This window comes from Mirounga angustirostris, unplaced genomic scaffold (genome assembly GCF_029215605.1).
Source record: "Mirounga angustirostris isolate CCGP_5_RB_7025 unplaced genomic scaffold, mMirAng1.0.hap1 SCAF_8, whole genome shotgun sequence".
NCBI classification, from domain to species: Eukaryota; Metazoa; Chordata; class Mammalia; order Carnivora; family Phocidae; genus Mirounga; species Mirounga angustirostris.
The window spans coordinates 101,265,136-101,286,395 of NW_026991716.1; the positions used below are offsets into that span (position 1 = coordinate 101,265,136).

A 21,260-nucleotide genomic window follows, 5' to 3' on the forward strand; every position below is an offset into this window, starting at 1 on the left:
GGGTGTCACTAAGGAGGGTGAGGTCAGCTGCGCTGCCAACCTTCTGCCCTTAGCCCTGATGTACACCCAGGTTGGGTTTCTTTGGAGTGAATTTAAATGGAAATATGGGGGAAAGAAACAACTTCAAAGGACTGAGGGAGGCACTACTGTAGCTACTTTTTGCCAATGGAATGTAATGGTTCTGCCTGAACTACGAATCTTATTTTATTGTAAGAGCATGTGAACCACTGGCCCTGCTCTGTCTTAGGATGTGCGCATTTGTTTGCCCACCTTCCCACACTGGCGAAGGACAAGATGGTGGAGTGACAGGCTCACAGACTCCTGGCCATCATTTCATGTTCCTCTTCATCGTTCAAACATCATGATAGCCCACTGCAAACCACACAGATTGTCACGCCGTGTTATAAAATATCAACCCCATAGAAATCAGATGCCAAGCTTGGTTAATGCCTAAGTGCTTTAATCTTTGGAAGCATCCTGCTGTTAGGATTATGGTCAACATGCACTAAGAGCCATTGAGACACTCATAAGAACAGTTTTCTATATATGATGATAGCAACCAAAAATATCAAAAAGTGATAGGAAGAAATAAGATATTTAACTTTAAATAGTCCAGGGGCCCAGATTATTGAGGACATTAGGATGTTCCTGAAAAGGTTTAAAGAAATCAGGCTAAAGGAAAGTTGAGAAAATTTCAAAACTTAAATCTATAGTAAAGGTCTAGCTACTCATATTATCAGCAGCTTCATTTTCATACCTTTAATCCATTAAATAGCCTATTTGGAAATGTTCTACCCATACGTGATTTCAATTTTTTTTTCCCCTTGTTGAGTTACTTGAAAAAAAAAAAACAAACTTTTATATAAGGCAGATAAGTTCTTTTTACAAATTCTGGCACCGAACATCAAAGAAAAATCATTAGCTAACTTCTTCATTGGTTTAGAGTACTTAGACCAATATTTAGTAACTTGACCCTGGCAAGCTTTCAGCAATTAGTACATCTTCTTATTGCATAAAGAACTTATGAGAGATGGTGGGGAGGAGGGTGTTTTGTTTGTTTGTTTTTGTTTAAAACTGAATAGAAAGCCTGCAGGTCAGATCTTAAGGCAGAGATCCTGAACAGAGATAGCATGTGCTCAGCAACCCTTTCTTTAAGAGGGAAATATTAAAATAAAGACTTCCAAGCAAGACAGGGTATTTACAGACGAGACATATGCTGGCTGACTGGCTATGTTTAGAACAGCAGAGGAGCATTTAGATTTGTTTCCTGTAGAACTCTCTGGGACTGATGAGGTGATGTTTACAAAAATGTTTGGATGAAGTCACTGGGATATTTTTACTAGATGCCCAGATATGTTACTAATCTCTCTCTATCCCCTCTCTACCCCATTAGGTCAGTAGGACCATAGGATAGGCATGGTATTGTTGCTCCCTGTAATCCTAATGCCCACCACCTCCCAGCTTTTTTTTTCTTTCAAAAAAAGTCCTTCCAATGGTTTTCTTACCCCTCTTATGTATCTCCAATAATAACAGTCAAGACAGACATCTTAACTGCTTTGCTAAATATGCCCACCAGTCTGCAGAGCAGTAAACTATTATTAAACACATTCTCTCTTATTAAAAAGGTAATTAAGCTTAGGCTTCCCTTGAAGGGACTGTTTTATGATTTCTATCCTTTGCAAATATGCAAACTCTGCCTGTCAGTCCATTTCTTCTCTCTGTCGCTTTTATTCAGTCACATCTCAATAATCAAAATTTTTAGTGACTCCCATATCTCTTTCCATTCCTTACCTTCAGGATTTACATTCATTGTAAATAACAGAATGAGAATTTCTCTTTTACTAAAATTGAATTTCTGTCATGGCACAGAATTGCTTGTTTCTATCTAAATTATCGAAGTTTGATTATATTCCTCGTTAAACTCTTCCTGCATCGTTATTCTGCATGTTTGTCTGCTTCACTGTTGTTTGAATATTACTTAGAATTTTAATTCAGTCTGCCAACAACTTGGCACCTAAATGACCAGGACAAATTGGGGTATCTTTTCTAGCAAGCCAGAAGTAATAAGTTCTTTCACTATCCCTAGCTGCACAGGACACTATTGATAACAAATTGGGGAAGGTGTGTGGGTATTTTCCTTATGACAGCCATGTTTCTGTGAAGGCTGAAAGCAGAAGCCATACTCCAGCCCCACCTCAGCAGTATGGCCACGGGCAAATTGCTAAATCTCAGTCTTCTCATCTGTAAAATGGTGCTATAATACCCATGCCATAAGACTATTGTGAGTATTTAATGAGTTAACCCACATAACACAGTGAAGGGCACATTAAAAAGGGCTACAATAAGATTAGCTGAACTAGAGGGTATTATGCTGAGTGAAGTAAGTCAATCAGAGAAAGAATTATCAGTATGGTTTCACTCATATGTGGACTATAAGAAACAGTGCAGAAGATCATAGGGGAAGGGAGGGAAAACTGAATGGGAAGCCATCAGAGAAGGAGACAAACCATGAGAGACCCTTAACTATGGGAAACAAACTGAGGGTTGCTGGAGGGGAGTTGGGTGGGGGGATGGGGTAATTGGGTGATCAGCATTAAGGAGGGCACGTGATGTGATGAGCCCTGGGCATCTGAAACTAATGATGTACTATTTGTTGGCTAATTGAATTTAAATTTTTAAAAAAGATGAGAAAAATAAATAAAAGCCATTCACAATAAGGTTTTTGTTCTCTGTATTTAATGTGAGCATTGTTTGTTACTTATCTCAGCCTCACAGATGAACTAGGTAATGCAACATAGTAAAAAGATTGTCTTAAGGGTTCACAGAGACTTCTGGTAGAGGCTAAGGTAACGCTCAGCTCTCAGGCCCTCTTAAGCCCCTATGGCAGCCTCTGTGATGTTTATAAAATGTCTGCACACATTAGAAGGAAAGGACTCCATAAGCAAAGAGTTAGATTTTAAAATATAATACATGTCAACTGTAAGATCTTTGCATCCCCCTGGAACTCTCTATCTCTGCAGCATTTGACCACTCCCCCCTTCATGAGCCTCTCTCTTTTCGATCTGACAATACTCTCTCATGACCTTCCTGTCCCTTTCTGGCTTCTTGTCTCTGTGCCACCATCTTTCTTTGCCAGTCTCTAATATCTTGACTGTTCTCTAGGTCCCATCCATCATTCACTCCTCTCCTTGTTCTATACACTCTAATTGAATGACCTCAATTCTTATTTGTGGTAACCTCACATACGGGTTTGACTTCAACTACCTATATTTATAGGACAGATCTTTCAACTGAATATGAGGTTTCTCCACTTAGCCCACAGCCAGCTGAAACCAAATCTGTGCGAAGCTATTCTTCTTCCTATGCCCCCCGTCTCTGGGAAGAGCACCACTTTTCACCTACTTTCACAAATCACTGGGATTCACCATTGTCTCCTCTCTCTGTCACTCAGTTAGATGTCAAGTCCTACAACATCTACCTCTGGACTTCGTTTCCTCCTCTCTGTATCTATTACCATTCATTAATTCAGCTTCCATTCATTTTCATTTTTTTACCTGATTTTTTTATGTATGACTACTCTCCCTCCAATTTCCTCCCTTGCCATCTCCCAGCCTCATATGTGATAAACTACATGCCGTTCTGTGTACACCCCATTCTCTATTATTCCCTGCTTTTCTACATACTGTGCCTTCTATCCTGAAATACTGTTTTTCTCACCTCTCTGCAAAACTCAGCTTGGAAGTAACCTCTTCCCACTGGCTTTTATTGACTCTCTGACACATGATATGGACTTGGCGTCCTTCCTCTGGACTCCCACAGAACACGAACTCCCTCTCAGTGGCAAGAGAAAATGCTTCCTGCTCCCCAAATCCTTACATATCAGCTCACTTACTAGAAAAAAGATAATATAGCCCTGACCAGAGAACCTATATCCCACTCAGTCCTCTAGATTACATCAATTTTATCTCTGAATCCAGCCAATCCACATATAAACATACATAAATATTTCCATAATCGGTTGTATATGCATATAAAATATCTAAAAGCATATAACCAAGTTGCTAACTATGGCGAGCACTGGAGAGTAAGGACAGAGACAAGTAGGAGACTTTTGCTTTTTATTCTGTTTTTATAATTTTATATGTTTTTTAACCATAAACATAAATTACTTTCATAACAAAGATCTTGAAAATGTAGATGCAGTTATGAGATAGCACAGCGAGAGCAGTTACTGAGATTGATTACTGGAAAAATTCTAAGGAAAACTGGAAAGGAATCAGGAGTCATTTTGATGATTGATGTCAAATAACAGAAATTCTTAAGGCTTTAAAACGATAAGAATTGTGCTTAATTTTATAAGGTCTGCAAAAGGGATAGTCACAAATTTGAATCAGGGTCTTCTCAGTTAAGTGCTGCTTGCAGAGATAAGAGCAGTGATTTAGGAAGAAAAACATTCTTTCAGTGCCAGGCAAGCAAAGCCACACTCTGCTTGCGATTCACATGTCTACACAGTGGGCTCTACTCAGTTACTGCCATTTACCTATCTTAGGAACAAAAGATCTCCTTTTACGTATTGGTAAACGATCCCGGATTGCGCTTTCTCTCAAGTTTCCGTATGTGAGGTTACCACAACTAAGAACCAGGCCAAGAGGAGCAGATTCAAATGGCTTCAACAGAACAGTAGGGACAGAGATGCAGCCCTGGGACAAGGACAGCCAATAGAAGCAGCGCTCACTATTAAACCTTAAATACAAAATTAAAGAAACTGACTCTAATTGCTCAAGGGAAAGAAATATTCTTGCCTCTTTTTTTTTTTTCTTAAAACAGCCTAATGGAACACATTAAATTTAGATGCTTAACACTATGCCTTGCAACAAGTCAATACCTGCTGAAATAATTTTTAAAAAAATTTTATCAAAATTCCACTCAGAGAAATACGTTAAGTAAATGCCTAGAAAATGAGAAGGACTTGATAGTACCTAGAATGGCTTCCGGTCTGTTTTTCCTTATCCTGTGTGGTCTTCACGCAGGTACCTATATGCACAGAACCCTCCACAAGGATGGGGCTAATGCCCCAGTTGGCACTCCTCAGGGCTTGGCCGCTGACACTCAGAATCAGCGGGGTTCCGTGACCGGAAGGCAGGGGGAGCCAGTGTGGGGCTGTTACCAAGGCTTATCTGAGGGTAACGAGGCATGCTCAAGACAAGCACAGCCCTTTCCAGTCTGTCACTGACTGTTCATTTAGGGAAACCATGCGATCCGTGTTATTTCCATGCATGTCATGGAGTCTAAGTTGCCCCCAATTCATATTCAGAGATACAGCATGCAAGACAAGCAGATGTTCATCCTGTGCCTCATATTCTTCCCTGCTATTAGTCAAGAGCATCGCTCCAGGCAGAGGTCTCACTCTGGACTCCACGACGGCCGTCAGCCTCTTATCATCAGTCACTGCAAAGACTGAGGGGCCTGATTCCTGAGAGATTCTGACTCGTGGTCCGTCTTGCCAGCTTTATTTCTAAGCAAAAATGTCTGCATTCACAAAGGGCCCTGGGAACTTTTAATAGTGGCTCATTTTAGAATTCATTTTTCTACAGCCAAGGAGGCAAACATATTATAAATCTGATTTGGGAAATGAATTAAGTGACTACTGGGTTTTAATTCCATTTGGGACTTTTCATTGAACTAAAAACGGTTAGTTTGTCCATCACAGTAGAATGGTTCCAGAAGATTATTGCCTCATTTACCAAATTACTGAGGTTGTGGACTCAGACTAGACCTTAACAAGGCGTGAGCCACTCCAATAATCATTGCAAAATTACTCAGCAGTTAGAAGCAATGATTAGATATATACATAGCAACACGGATGGCTCTTAGAAACAGTGCTCAATGAAAAAGAAAAGAAGCTTTACAAATACAGCAGCATCTGTGTATACAAAACAATACACATTTTGCAGCAAAACATACAAATAAAAAGATACACATTAAAGGCATTAGAATGGTTGCCTGGCCAGAGGAGAGAGGAAGTAGAACAGGAGAAGAATATGGAGATAAAGGGACTAAACAAACAAGGGAGAAGCCCTGCATAGACCAATGATCATAATGTACCACCAACTAACCCTCTATAATTAACTCAGCTCTGCACTTGAGGTTGAAACTCGTATGAGGGGTGGAGGGGAAGGAAAACAGATTTCTAACATGTTAATTCACCTCCTTACTATCTTAGATGATAAATCCAGGGGCCATATCACAATTCTTCTTTTTTTAATTTAGTGCACAAATAAAAATAATTTCCAAAGAGGAGTACAATGAGCACTTCATTATTATGACGATGGTGCCAGTATATTATTCTTCTTACTCACCATAAATGTCTTCTATGTATATCTCGTTTTAACCTCTTCAATTCACACTGGAAAGAAAACCAGAAAATTCTGAAAAAGAATCAAACTTACCTTCAAAGCCTTCATTTATGACTCCACTGGGGTCTGCTTCTTCTCTGCGTTGAGAAATACTCTTTAAGGAAACATTTCTGAATAACTGAAGCTGGTCTTGAATTTTGTGGAAAGTAGGTCTTTGGTCAGCTTCTTGAGCCCAGCACTGGGTCAATAGATCCCACCTGGATACATGGGTAAAGACATGAAAGTAAACGGTCATTGGAGATCATTAGGCAACCAGTACTGATAGTCTATGTAAGGTCATTTCGGAAGGCAACACATTTGACTTACTGCCCGTTTTCCATAATTAATATAAATAAACCAGAACAAAATCTTTGGTTTCTAATTTAACAGTGCCTTGCAGTATTACTACCTTTGTTACATAATACCTTTCTTTTGAAAAGCTATTTCTTTTGAAAAGCTATTATTTTTAATAGTTATTAATCCAAATAAACAGATAAATAGATGGCTGGAGAACAATTACTCAATGCATAAGGGAATTGACAGCTATAAAAATTATTGAAGACTAAGAAGATTTTACATTCATATATTGACATCTAAAATTAAATCTAAGATTACTCCAAGCCACATAGATCTTTAGTGGCAGAACCTGAGGTAGAAACATCCAATTCTAATGCTTTTACTCTTCATTATACTGTCAGGTTAAGTAAGAGACTCAGTTTCCTCAGACGGTAATAGCTGGTTTATTTTTCTTTTTAAGATTTCATTTATTTTTTTGACAGAGAGAGACACAGCGAGAGAGGGAGCACAAGCAGGGGGAGTGGGAGAGGGAGAAGCAGGCTTCCCGCCGAGCAGGGAGCCCGACGCGGGACTTGATCCCAGGACGCTGGGATCATGACCTGAGCCAAAGGCAGACGCTTAACAACTGAGCCACCCAAGCGCTCCAGTAATAGCTGGTTTATTAAACATTATTTTTTCCTTAACAGCTGTCTAAGAAATGTCTGTGTAGCACTCTTAACTGTGTTCATTCATTCAGCAAAGATTTGTTGGACACTTATTTTATATCAGCAGTATATCAAGAGCTGGGGATGTGGTAGTGTGGCTCCTGTCCTCATAGGGATACAAATGGTAAATGTAAGAAGATGACAAAAATCTATCTCACTACAACTCCTAGGAACAGGAAAAAATGTAGCTCTTTTACATTGTCTGCTACTAATTAGGTCTTTCTTAGAGCCCCCACCTAAGAGAAAAAAATGAACTTCATTAAGTACAATGCAGTTTAAAACCTGGTGTGATTCAAAATTTTAAATGATCTTTTTAAGTCATGCTCAGTCTTTTCCACTTAATAACTCAATCTCTATTTTTATGCTATTCCTACTCCCTCTGTCCTGTTCTACAAGATGGTGGCAGCGTACATGTTGGGTGAAAGTCTTATGTGACTTATAATGGCACAGTGAAGAACCTTTTTGACCCCTTTGTGTCCTCCGGATCTTTGCTTGTATCAGAGTAGGATGATCAGGAATTCAGTGAGGAGTGACTGATCTGGTCCATTCCTAAGACAGGCAGCCCATGGTTTCCTTACATTTTCTTTGCACCCAGCTCCCACTGAACTGCTCCTCCCTTCCCTCTCTCTAGCCATAACCTTCTCTGAGACTGCATTATGTCCTGTATATGCTCACAAGGCCCAGGGGATCCGTTCCTGCTTCTATTGTGTCCCTACAGGATGCTCCTTGGCTGAATCTCTAGTTTTCAACAAAATGTTCACACTGCATGGGAAACAAAGGAGGCTTGGAAGTGCAAGCTTGACCTTCTCTGTCTGGACATGCCCTTCTACCTTATTCCTGATGCTGGGTCTCCATATCAATATGGGGGAGGGGTCCCCTGCTCAATGATCAACTTGCCATCCTCCCAAATTGGGAGAGGTGGGCAGTTGCCCACACTTGGGCTAACTGAAGCCTACAGGAGGTTTTTCAGAACCTAGATATCCAACATCTTCACCCTCCTACCTCTATCTGTTAAGGTCTCTTCTTCTGACACTTCCCACAGGGCTTAGAAGGAATGGGGTTTCTACTGCTCCCTCTTTTTAATGAGATTATCCTTACACAGAATTATAGGTTTTAGTCACTCAAACCTGGCATTTAGCATACCAACAAGGAGCTAAAGGATTCTAGATAACCTCTCCCTCCTCCAAACCTGGCTTTTGAGTCTATGACTTACTAAAAAGGTCAAGTACCTGCTCCTTTTTTTTTTTTTTTTTTTCACTTCCTGGAGCTAGAGGTCAGATTGGCGGCAGGGAGAGAAAAACTGATGAAGAAACATAAGTTGGGACGTATCTAAAAATATTGGTACTACTGGGGCACTTTGGTGACTCAGTCCGTTAAGCATCTGCCTCTTGGTTTTGGCTTAGGTGGTGATCTCAGGGTCATGGGATGGAGGCCTGCATGGAGCCCTGTATTGGGCTCTGTGCTCCTTGTGGAGTCTGCTGGAGACTCTCTTCCCCTTTGCCCTGCTCCTCCTCCCTCTCCACCCCCGGCTTGCTCATTCTCACTCTCTCTAAAAATAAATAAATAAATCTTTAAAAAATATTAGTACTACTGTATCAACAGATTAACATACAATTACAAATTACAAGTTCTAAAAAAAAAGTGCTAAAGAAAACAAATGTGATCTCTAATAGAGATGGAACATTTTTAGTAAGTTGCTCTCAGAAGTACACTCTGAAGAAGTGACATTTAAGCCAAGGAACTTTGTAGGAAAATAAGATGCTACTCATGGGAACAGGATGGGGATGGGATGCAGGGAACATACTAGAAGACAGAAAAGCACGTGTAAATTCCTAAATTTGGAAAGAGCTTGGCTCATTTTAGAAACTGAAAGAACGCCAGTGTGGCCAAAGAGCCGTCCTTGAGGGAGAGAGCGTGAAAGGACATCAGAAGAAGAAGGGGAGATCATGCAGGTCTCATAGGCCAGGCTAGGAGTTGGATTTTATGGCACTATGATGGGAAGCTGCTGAAGTTTTTTAAGAAGGCATGATCTTCACATTTTTAGGGAATTACTCCAGCTGATATATGTGGAGAATGAATGGATTGTAGAGAGGCAAGTGAGAAGCAAAGAAGTTATTAAAGAAGATGAGGTCAGAGATAATGATGGTTTGGACTAAGGTAATGGCAGTGGTGCTAGGATAAGGATGTATTCAGTCACTGGGTGACAATGACCAAGAAATCATGATAGGTATCATATTTAAAATAGCTAGTATCTATGTTAGAAATTATAATGGAAAACCTCCGTTCCATTATAGTATGGCCTGCAAAGTCCACTTTCATCTCTTTCATTTCTTGACAAGCACCTCAGGTCAGAGTTGGTACTCAATATCAGAGTATTAGGGGGAAACCTAATATTGGTCTATTTCCAGTATTCATCTGATGACTTCAGATACACGACAAGGAATTTACGTTCTCAATATAGAGTGCCAAACTTGGCTCTACTTCTTAAAAATGAGAATCAAGGCTGAGAACCTATTTTTTACATGTTTCTTTATAACCTCTCATTTAAAAACAGGGGTGATAAAAATATTTGAATGAAGGATGATTAGACTCTGAAATAAAATATCATAACTATATTCGATCATGCAATTTTAACCAATAGTTAAAGCAGGATCTTGATGATCACCTAAGGGTTGTCCTAAAAGTTGCAAGGAGAAAGTATACTTCACCACAGGAATCATATCCCTTTTGAAAATACAGTTGCAATTCAAAGATATTGCCAAGAGGTAATTAGAATCTCTCAAGACTTGCCACTAAGGTTAACTAAGAAGTTTTTTATTTATTTACCACCTGCTTCATTTCTTTTTTTAAGATTTTATTTATTTATTTAAGAGAGAGAGAGCACAAGCCTGGGGAGTGGCAGGCAGAGGGAGAAGCAGGCTCCCCGCTGAGCAAGGAGCCCAAAGCAGAGCTGAATCTCAGGACCCGGGGACCATGACCTGAGCCAAAGGCAGCCGCTTAACAGACTGAGCCACCCAGGCACCCCTAACCTGCTTCATTTCTATAAAGGTCTCAAGATACTTAACGGAGATGATTCAGAAGGAGAGAAAAGAAAAAGTGAGAAGGAAGAAAGGGGAGAAGGAAGGAGGTGCAAGGAGGAAGAAGCCATTCCTAACAGTCACCACTTAGTCTGTTTCTCACCCACTCAAACGACCCTCCAGATGTTCAGCCTCTTGTTTAATCCCTGTAACTTATTTCAACAGACATCCCTATTGTCTTTTGTCTAAGGGGCTTTCATTTACATTGAACCCAGTCATTATTCTTAAATTTCTGATGGCAAATACATACGACCTGATAGTATATCAAATCTTTCTCTCCCACCATCCGGGAGCAAAGGAGCAGGGAATTGCCCTAGATTAAGAAAAGAGGAGCTCTAGAAAGCAATAATCATTTAAAAATAAGGAGTGCAACTTAACACTCTTAAACAGCATTGAGGTGGCAGTGGAACGAAAAGGCGTTTATGAATATAACAACTCCTAAAACATGCATTTCTCATATCTTTCAGGTAAATTAATAACAGCAACTATACCTTTGGCATCGGGTCTTCCCTTACAATCCTGCACTTGTCGCAATTCAATATCGCACTTATCCTACGTTATAGTTACAAATATTCGAGCATAGTACTCTAAATAAACTTACAGGTCATTTGCTTTGTTAAAATTTCCCTCGGCTGGTTTTTCTAGCTCTACAAAATACTCACTCATACTTGAAATATTTCACCTGGCTAAGTGTTCAGGTTCAAATTCCTCCATTCACCATGCCAACCCTTTACTCTTCTTTGCCTCAATGTTTTTTTTAAAATAGCACGAGACTCATTAGCCATGTTCATTATTGGTCTCTGTGAGTATTAAAGTCCTTGAATTCATAAAGCAACTGAAATTCAACAGATGAAAATTTCACAGCATCTCTCAGTATGAAGGGGATGAGTTTCTATAGGTATTGAAACAAAGCACATAAAATACAGATTTTCCAGAACTCCCTTACTCATTATAACCAATCCCCAAGAGGCCCAATTACCATCTAGGTGTACATATATTTTAAGAGGAAAAATAAGATGGTGAACCTTCATGCCCTCCCATTGTCACCTCCTACATTTGAGATTCTCTCCAGTAGTTTCAGTTACCACTGTGATACATCTGTCAGAGAAGCCCCAAGAGCTCTCACTTGAAGTAGATTGCCCTTTGATCCCGTTTCTTCTCAGGAGTGGCGTGGATGTTGTGCAAACTGAAAGTTGAAGAGAATACTGAGGACCGGGCTTTCCAGCATACATCCCAGGCTATGGAAAGAAGGGCAGGAATGCTCTGAACTCCTGCATTCCATTAATAGTTGAGCACAGCGTAGCCATCTATGGGCTCACCTGACCAGAGTGCATCCAGGTGCTGAGCATTTAGGCAGTGAATAGAAGGTGCAGCGCGGCTCAGTGCAGACTTTCAACCCTCTAAGCTGGGCCTGTGATCTCAGAGACCTGCTTCAAATAAAAATCAGTTTCCTCTGTACTCTAAGGAGAGTAGTTAATCTTTATCATGACAACTTAAGGCCGTGGCCAGATTGAATGGCATGGCTAAGAGCTCCATTTCCTAGCACACTTGTTTTCCTGGTTGGCAATGGATCCTTAACCCTTCCCAGGGCTCTGAGAACCGCAACCCTTAGGGGGCTGGAAGCATTGTTTACTTTTTCGTGACCGATGTTCAAATGAACTTCAAAGCCACCAATGGAAAATTTGGGCTTTAAGGGAATGATATTTTTATAAAATTAGGGCAATAATATATCCAACCAATGAATTACTCGACATAAAGTTATATAGAATATTAAGTTATATATTTAGAGAAGTTCTATAAATGTATGTTATATAAATATAGAACATAAATGTTATATGGAATATCTTTGTCTGCCCATAAACTGGAATGTTTTTCTAGCACTTTTCTAGCATCCCTTCTTCCTCCTCTTTCTAGTTGCGTATCTGGATACACCTTGGTAGAGCAAAGTTCAACATACCTACATTTTTCTGCTCCACAACTGCCCAGTAATTATCCACCTCCATCCTCTCCAAATTAAATGAACACATCAATCAAAATGTACAATTCAGTGATTGATTCCTAAAATGCCTATCCAAAAAAACTGGGTAATTGTGATGAGGTACATGGTAACTCCTAGGGGGAAATAGGCCAGATAATAAAGGATAATAAAAATCTGGTACAATTGAAATTCTGAGGAAAAATCCTGAGTGTTTGGTAGATGTGTAAGAGATGCTGAGCAGTGATTAGTTTGCTAGCCAATAAAAATATATTTCATGCTTAGGCATGCTGGGGTTTTTCCTCAAACCCTAGACCAAAGGTTTTCAAATTCTGTATAATTTCTGACTTCCCATTTCCAGACTCTTTTCCATCTCCCCCAAAAGGACCATGAGTCATTTTTAAGCACAGTCACCAAACTTGATCAGATGTGTGTACATCTGATCTCCCTGTAAATGTCCCAGAGTCTGTAAAAGCCCAATCCGAAACAAGCAGTGATTCAAATCTTCTTCTTCTTCTTCTGGCTGCAAGATTTAAGTAATACAAAAACGTTCACCAGTAGAACATCAACCAAGGTGCCCAGTTCTTAATCATCCTCTGGCTCCAGTCTGAATAATCCTCTAAAATAACACAGCATAGTCAGGGCACTGCAGCCGTGGTGTGTATCCGCATACTGCTAATTCCTTTTGCACTTGTCTGTACCACACGGTTTAGCACTTTATTACATGTTGGCTTGTCATCCAACTGTTCCATGTGTGTTTCTCTTCTTTCAAAATACATTCTGAGATGCTGAAGAGCTGGGGCCATGGTTTAAACACCTATATATTCCATATAATATGTGGCTTGGTATTGTGCACGTAACAGAGGACTTTATACTTGTTTAGTATTTGTTCCTTTCGAAGTTTCTTGGGGCAAACATCCCTTAGAAAAGGTTTTAGAACTTGGTATTTCTGCTGAGGTTTTTCACAAGAAGACAGATTATTACTTGGCAAAATAACTGGGCTTATTTTTCTGTACAATTAGATCAAAATCGCTTACTCTCCTGAGAATCACGAATTGATTAGTAGCCAGGATCAGTTTAATAGAGTCACTAATTCTTAGTCACTTTGTGTTAAGTGCATAAATAGATCACAACCTGTGTAATTTTTAATAGTACCATGTCCCAGTATCAGCTGCATCAACAAAGGCAATCTAACTTTTAAAGAATATATTCCTATTTAATAGGATCTCATAATATGCAAATTGAGGTATTAGCCAAATTAGATCTTCCAAAATAAAAAGAGTATGTTTGTGTATACACAGTGCTTTTATATCTTTATTAGAATTCATCTATCAAGAGTATAAATATATTCTGCTCTTCTAAATTTTGTTTCTGAAGTGAAATTTCACATATATATAAAAAGAGATCATCGTGTATTTAGTAAATTAAATGTTACAATCAACTTACATTTTAGTAGACAACACAAATATATAAATTCTGGTTTTTATTTTAAAATACCATGCCAGTGAGGCATAAGATTGCATGGGCACATGTTTTTGGTTTTTAGGTGCTTATATTAGCATAATTAACTTACAGATCATCAGGACAATTTCTTGGTGGCTCCAGTCTCCCTCCTGTTTGCACATAGTTTAAAACATCAAGGTTGGAATGAGTTGGATAAGGCTGATGACCAAGAGTTAAAATCTCCCAAATCAGAATTCCAAAAGACCTAAGGATGTTAAAGAGTTTACTTTAATTATACTTATTACAAACATCATGTTTAGAGTAGTTTGTCCAATGTAATTACTCCTGGGGCTCTTGGGATCTACTTTGTGATTGGCATTATTGGCCCCATAAAAGGCAAATGGGAGACTTAAAAGCAAGTTGACCTCAAGAAAAAGTAGAAAAAGCAACTGCCTACTAGCAACACTTCAAAGGTGATAGGAAGGCTTAGGGGACACACACACACACACACACACACACACACACTTTGTTCCTCCTTCTCAGCTGAAACTGCACTGCAGACCTCCATTACTTAAGGCTTTCATAACATCAACATGCAGACTAATGTAGGGGTAAGCAAGAAAGCATTTCACCTTTTTCCCCTTGCTAGTAAACGTGGAGAGGAAAGGCATGAATGTGAACTGGCAACACTCAGGCCTAATTTTATCTCGTCACTAATTTTGCCTGGGGCCAGTCCAGCTTAAAAGTTATTGAACAAATCTTTACATTTTGAGTAGCTCAAATCAAAATTTGGGGTCAACAAGCAAACATGAGTGACCCTATATTAATAATAAAGAGATGCCCAAATCTCCCCAATGTCATATTGTTTTTGAGATCCATGATTTAAACTCTACCTATAAATTAATGACCACACATCCCAAAAGAGTAGGCATTTGGACACATACTTGGACATCGAGTCATATGTACCAATTCCTATTAGTCATAGCCACTACGTTTTTGGACAGTGATAGAATACTTGAAGTAAATGTATCTATTTCACATGTACTAGTAAGATAACAGATCAAAACTGATGAGAGTGAGGGGTGAAAATACTGAGACCCAAGAATAGTCCCACAAGTTTAGATGACCTTTTATATTCCCTTCTGGCTCTGACATTGGCTGGTTCTGCCTGAATTCCTCTGTGTCCTGTTAAACTCACCATACGTCAGATTGAGTAGTGAAGATTCCATCCATCAAACTTTCTGGAGCCATCCACCGAACGGGGAGTAAGCCTTCCCCTGTCTTTCTATAGTAATCATTTTTATAGATGTCCCTCGCGAGTCCAAAGTCCCCAATCTTCACCACCCGTGATGGACTGGTATAGTCTTTCACAGAGACAAGGCAATTGCGAGCTGCCAGATCCCTATGGCAGAAGCTATATTTAATAATGCTAATAATAAAGTTCCAGAGATCAGACAAGGAACCCTACTAGGTCTCTAGAGAAAGAGACCTTTTACAAAAACTTTTGCTATTTTGAAGTAATGAAATGTTTAATTATCTTGTATGTTTTACCCAAACCTCAGGTGATTATTGTGCCGATGTCCATTAAGAACCTTGTATCTAGAATTCACCGTACCTGTGAATGAAGTGCAGCTGCTCCAAGTAGACACAACCTTTTGAAATATCTACACACAGATCCACCAGGTCAACCAAGGTGAGCAAAGGACCGTGAGACTGTAAGAAATGAAAGAAAAGTTACAAGTACTTTTCCAGTTTGTACAAAACATACATGTGATGTTTTAAAGGTATTTTTAGTCCTGGTTACAAGAACTCAAACAAAGAGGGAAAGAGCTAGATTTACATACTTTCTACTGAAATATACATAAATAAGACTATTTTTAGTGGGCAGAGGCAATATAGGATCATTACTGGAAAGATCTCAGGGTGTCAGTTCAGACAGACCAAGATTTGAAACCTAGTTCTACTTACGAGTTGTGTGAACTTGATCACATTGCTTAATTCACTAAGCACCTTTCTTTTTTTTTTTTTAATTTTATTATGTTATGTTAGTCACCATACAATACATCATTGGTTTTTGATGTAGTGATCCACGATCCATTGTTTTCGTATAACACCCAGTGCTCCATGCAGTATGTGCCCTCCTTAATACCCATCACTGGGCTAACCAATCCCCCCCCCTCCACTCTAGAACCCTGTTTGTTTCTCAGAGTCCTTATGTTCCACAAATAAGTGAAACCATATGATAATTGACTTTCTCTGCTTGACTTATTTTGCTTAGCATAATCTCCTCCAGTCCCATCCATGTTGATGTAAAAGTTGGGTATTCATCTTTTCTGATGGCTGAGTAATATTCCATTGTATATATGGACCACATCTTCTTTATCCATTCATCTTTTGATGGGCATCTCGGCTCTTTCCACAGTGTGGCTATTGCAGACATTGCTGCTATGAACATTGGGGTGCATATGGCTCTTCTTTTCACTACATCTATGTCTTTGGGGTAAATCCCCAGTAGTACTAAGCACCTTTCTCATATGTCAAATGCGAATGACAGTACTAGCCATATAGGATCTGAGATAAGATATGGAATCGGGCTGATATATAACAGATACTTAATAAATAGTAGCTGCTGTCATAAGATGTAATAATGATAATTTAATCAGTACTAGCTAGTTTAATTATTGGCCCAATGCCACACTGCAATGTCAGTCATGACAATGGGCTTGTTCCTCAGATGAGCCCCCACATAAATTGTTAGCAGCACCCTATTTCAAGGTCACAGACGACTCCTCTCCTCCTTGAGAGCCAGCTTGCACATTTAGTTGATACCAGCTGCAGTGATTTCTACATAAAAAAAAGCCAGTGGAAGATTTTATTGGTACCAGATGGAAAAAATTCAAAGTTCCTTCCCTGAGGTCACATTCATATATTGTCTTTCCTTGACATTTCCCTGCAATTACCCTCGTTGAGGCCATTATCCTCCCTATCTGACGCATCCCAAACTTGTCTCCAGCCTCTGGTGCTTTAACGAGCCTGCTTCGTTGTGACCCACTGCGTGTGGAGTCTATTGTAGATTCCTACGCACAGACTCCATGGTGGCCTCAGGCTGCTCTTTACCTCCACTGAGGTCCCCTAGCGTTTCCTCTCCCAATCTATTCTTCAGCCACACTGGGCCACCTGCAGTTTTTATACCTGCTCTGCCTTTCTCAACCGCTCCTCTTTACTTCTGCTACCAGTCTGGAATGCCCTTCTTATTCTTGATTTCCATCCACATCCTTCACCAAGCATCTCAAATGATTCCCAACCTTGAAACCTCTCAATTTCTCATAGATGAGTGCTCTTAAGTGCTGCTCCCCCAGCTTCCCCAACAAGCTCATGTCTTGTCCCCAGACTGGGAAGATTCTCCATGTTCTCAGACTCAACATTGCCATGGTCCCGCTCTACCACACCTCGGTCCGATAGCGAGGCTTGATCTTACCCCCAAGAATCAATCCTCCAACAACACTGCTCAGATCCAGCAGACACCAGACACTGGTCTCTTGGCCTGTGTCTGAGTCCCTGCTGGGTCTCCAGACTGGTTCCTCGGTTCCTCTGTGAGTGGAACCCTGCTCTGCTTTTGGCAAAGCCCACTCTACCGAAGATGCTCCTCACTTAGAACCTTGCTTCTGAACTATAGCCTGGTGGCTAGCATCATGTTCCCCGTGGACAGATTTTAATGCTGCCTGTCTGTGTATGTCTCTAACTATCCCTTGCTCATGACAGCCCCTGTGACAACCTGTTAGGATACCTCATCACCCCATGTTGGGGCTCCTTGACTCCAGATGCTCCTGCCCTGGGCTGCCCCCAGACCTCCACCTGGGTCTGCTCCTGGTGATAGCTTTTCAAGACTCACGTGGGAAGGTGTTGTTTCAGAGGCTGTTCTATCCCCTACTTTAGTTGTGTCTCAAATGGAAGACCTCTTCCGTGAAGCCTTCCCAGTTCTCCCGAGTTGGAAATCATCTCTCTCCTCTGAGCGTCTGCAATATAGTCTCTACTGCACTCCGATAGGCCCTCCCACTTTCTATCTTAAGTAAGTTATTTATATGTGACTTACCTCCCTACCGTGTGGCAAAGTCCTTGAGAGCAAGAGCCACATCCTTCACTACTGTATAATAAACATGCAGCAAAAAACTGATGAATTGATTGTATCTGGCTATCTATTTATACTATTTTGATAGGTTGGTTTTTGGTTTTGTTTTTTACTTTCTTCCGTCTTAATAGAATCTTAGGATATTAGAGCTAAAAAAAAAAAAAAAGAGCCTGAGAACATTGTCAATTCAATATCCCATTTTATAGATGCAGAAACTAAGGTCCTGAGAATGAAAGACTGGACTAAGGTATATGCGCTAGATGCAGTCAATCCTGATGTATTCAACCCAGCACTGCAGTCTTGGAGCTGGGATGGAGAGAAGGACGCTGTGGCTGTTCTGGAATGTTGCCTCTGAGCACTCCCTGTGGAGATTCGGCTGTCTCCAAATGAACTTGGCGTGATGGGGACTTAGAGCCTGTGGCGCTCTGGTACTCAGCACCTAACAGCATCTTGCCCACTGGTTGGAGTGAGGGCAGTGAGGCACGGAAGCTGTCCTGCTCAGGAAAGGCAGCGGAAGAACCCTCGAGAACCAATCAGTGTAACCATCAGGATCCTGACTAAATAGGAATAAATTGGAAAGAGCTGGCCCATATTTTCATTTCATCCCCTCTTCTCTACCCCAAAACAAACAAAACACAACCTACAGATAAACACAGGTTGTTAAAGATGGGGGACTGAATGTGTGCATTTTTAGTCCCACTCTCTCCCCAAACCTTACTAAGATGACAGTATAAGGGAAATGTTTATAATCTCACGAGGACAAATACATCAGGAAAATAAATTTAGTGCATGAAACATCTTGGGGTAGCGAAGTGGATGGAGGGGTGGTCCTTCAGCAGAGCCGAGAGACAGTTTGGCTGCCTGCAAGGGGAAAGACAAGAATCGGGCTGTGTTTCACTAGAAAACCCCCTACAGGCATCTCTGAATGTAGGGGTGAGGGGCAAGCCTGGAAGCAAGAGGAATGTTTGGAAGTTTATTTTAGGAGCTAACTAGATCCCAGGTCCTCCCACCACAGCAGGAGGCTTTCCACTGCAGAACACACACACACACACACACACACACACACACACACACACGGAGCCAGAACAACTCCAAGTTCAAAGATACCAGTCACACTCAGACACTGTGCTGAAAATGGAGAGGAAAATTAAATGAGAGCCCCTATACTCAGCCTTTGGACCTCCAACCCCCTCCTCTCTCACCTCCCTGAACTGAGGCTTAGGCACCGATAGCCTAGGCAGGACCCATAAAGATTCCTCTCTGGGGAAAGTGAGGTGTGCCAGGGAAGACACCCAGATACTGTCATTAGAAGATTAGGGGACCCCTCAGTGAAAAAGCAGGGTCCACAGGACAACGAAAAGGAAGCTGCCATAGACACACAGGTTCCAGTCAGCTTCTTAGGCCTCCCTGTTAAATAGGAAGATCAACCACAAATCACCAAACATTTGAGAAAAGCTTCTCACATTACAAACAGATCCCAGAACAAAGAGGATAAAGGAAATCAGGACAATGCAGGAAGCAAATTAATACTTTAAAAAACTATAATTAGTGTCCTAGGAAAGATTAGGTAAGTTTCCACCCATATGAAAAAATATATATATTATTTCAAGAAGCGATCAAAATATAAGAACAAGTCTGTGGAAAATTAAAATTTTAAGTTCTGTTTTAAAAGTAACAGCAATCTACCACAATTGAGAGCACAAATACAGAGCTGGAAAACAGGAGAAAACGGCCAATAGAACAAAAGGATAAAACAAAGCGGTCCATTATCCAGCTAATAGAGTTTCGAGAACAAGGAAATAGAGGAGACAAAGAATTTTATTTATTAGTAAAAATAATATAAAAAAATCCCAGAACTAAAGGGGTGATTTTCAAGGCTGAGTGTCCAGATTGGTAAAAAAGTACCACAGATAAGAAGTTCCTAAAATTTTCCAGAGAGGAGGGGCAAAAAGCAGGTCACTGATCCTAAGTCCAGGAATCAGAATGGCCTGAGACTTCTTAAAGGCAACTGTACAAACTAGAAAACAAAGGCAAAGGGGTTTTCAGCCTAGAATCCAGCCAACTTATTCATCAAGTGTGAGGGAAGAAAAAAGGGCAGTCTCTCAAAAAGAGGGGAGAAAAGGAGACTTTTGCCTCACATGCATGCTTTCTCTCTTCTACAACAGAACAAAAAAGTCATGGAACAGAGGAAACTAAGGTCCAGCAAGAAAATTTGCAGGGTAAATGTGAAGGTAACTCCAACGAGGATAGCTCTGCTGAGAGCCCAGAGGACAAGCACCCACACTGGCTCCAGGAGGAGAGTGTCCAAGAAAAAAACCTGTTAGGTGTTAGATCAGCTGATCTATTTAACCCCAGTGATAGAAGCGCCACGATTCTGTCAAAGGGTTGAGATATATAAAAAAGGAAGCAAATGGGGAAAATAAAAGAGGTGTTTATTATTCTCACTCAAGGGGAAAAAAAAACATAATCACAGCATTTGAGTAACTCAGCTGCAAGTAGTAGTCATAGTAATGTAAATCTGCACTATTGATTTATCTGAAAATTGTGATAACTGTCAGAGGATGTGGGAACAAATTTTTCAATGTGTAGAGCTGGTGAGGTTTGGGCTGGTACTGAGTCAGTCTAAGAGAGTTAAATCCTCACCTCTCACAGTAGGGAGTCAGGAGATTTCCCCCAAGATTGAAAAAAATCAATGCACAGCAGTATAGAGTGTGTAGAAACATGGCGGTAAATACCAGAAGAAACGTGTAGACGCCTGGCATGTGGGGACGAGACTGTCTTTCACTATAAACCTTGTTCTGTATCTCAGTGTTTTAGCCATAGAATGTGCCCTTTGATAGAAATAAAAACCAATTTTTTTTTAAATCTTTAAATGTTAGTGTCTTGTTTGTCTTGTGTGTTTCTCGTCTGATATAGAAGGTAGTTTCCCGCAGGTGCTGTCACAGCTGGCCCCGATCCCACAGACTTTGCAGGTGAGCACCGAGGACAGAAGCCAAGGGAAGACAAGATGGAGTCCTACATCCTGTAGGCAGAACTGCAGAGCTGGCTGGGCTTGTTAGTGTGGTCGTAGAAGAGAAAGCAAGGAACTGGATGGATGGCTTGGAGGACGAGGTATGAAATCAAGATTTCTGTTCTGGCCAACACAAGTTCGAGATGCCTATGAAAATCCAAACAGATATGCCGACTGGGTAGGGACATAGAGTAGTCAATAAAGACATGAGGGCTTGCAAGTAACAATTT

At 40.5% G+C, this 21,260-nt stretch overlaps 1 protein-coding gene and 1 long non-coding RNA gene across 4 annotated transcripts in view; one reads left to right on the forward strand and one right to left on the reverse strand.

The window, feature by feature from the left end:
• Positions 1-21,260, reverse strand: part of ROS1 (ROS proto-oncogene 1, receptor tyrosine kinase) — a 103,606-nt gene that overhangs the window by 2,164 nt on the left and 80,182 nt on the right. For both annotated transcript variants that reach the window (XM_064598033.1, XM_064598032.1), the window contains exons 40-43: positions 15,507-15,604; positions 15,090-15,293; positions 14,022-14,156; positions 6,450-6,613 (exon numbers count right to left, since the gene is read on the reverse strand). In XM_064598033.1, the coding sequence (XP_064454103.1) occupies positions 6,450-6,613; positions 14,022-14,156; positions 15,090-15,293; positions 15,507-15,604 (601 nt within the window). The remainder of the gene's footprint in view (positions 1-6,449; positions 6,614-14,021; positions 14,157-15,089; positions 15,294-15,506; positions 15,605-21,260) is intronic.
• Positions 1-21,260, forward strand: part of LOC135365607 (uncharacterized) — a 30,626-nt gene that overhangs the window by 1,739 nt on the left and 7,627 nt on the right. For both annotated transcript variants that reach the window (XR_010413743.1, XR_010413742.1), the window contains exons 2-3: positions 15,454-15,584; positions 20,900-21,131. This is a non-coding gene — a long non-coding RNA (uncharacterized LOC135365607). The remainder of the gene's footprint in view (positions 1-15,453; positions 15,585-20,899; positions 21,132-21,260) is intronic.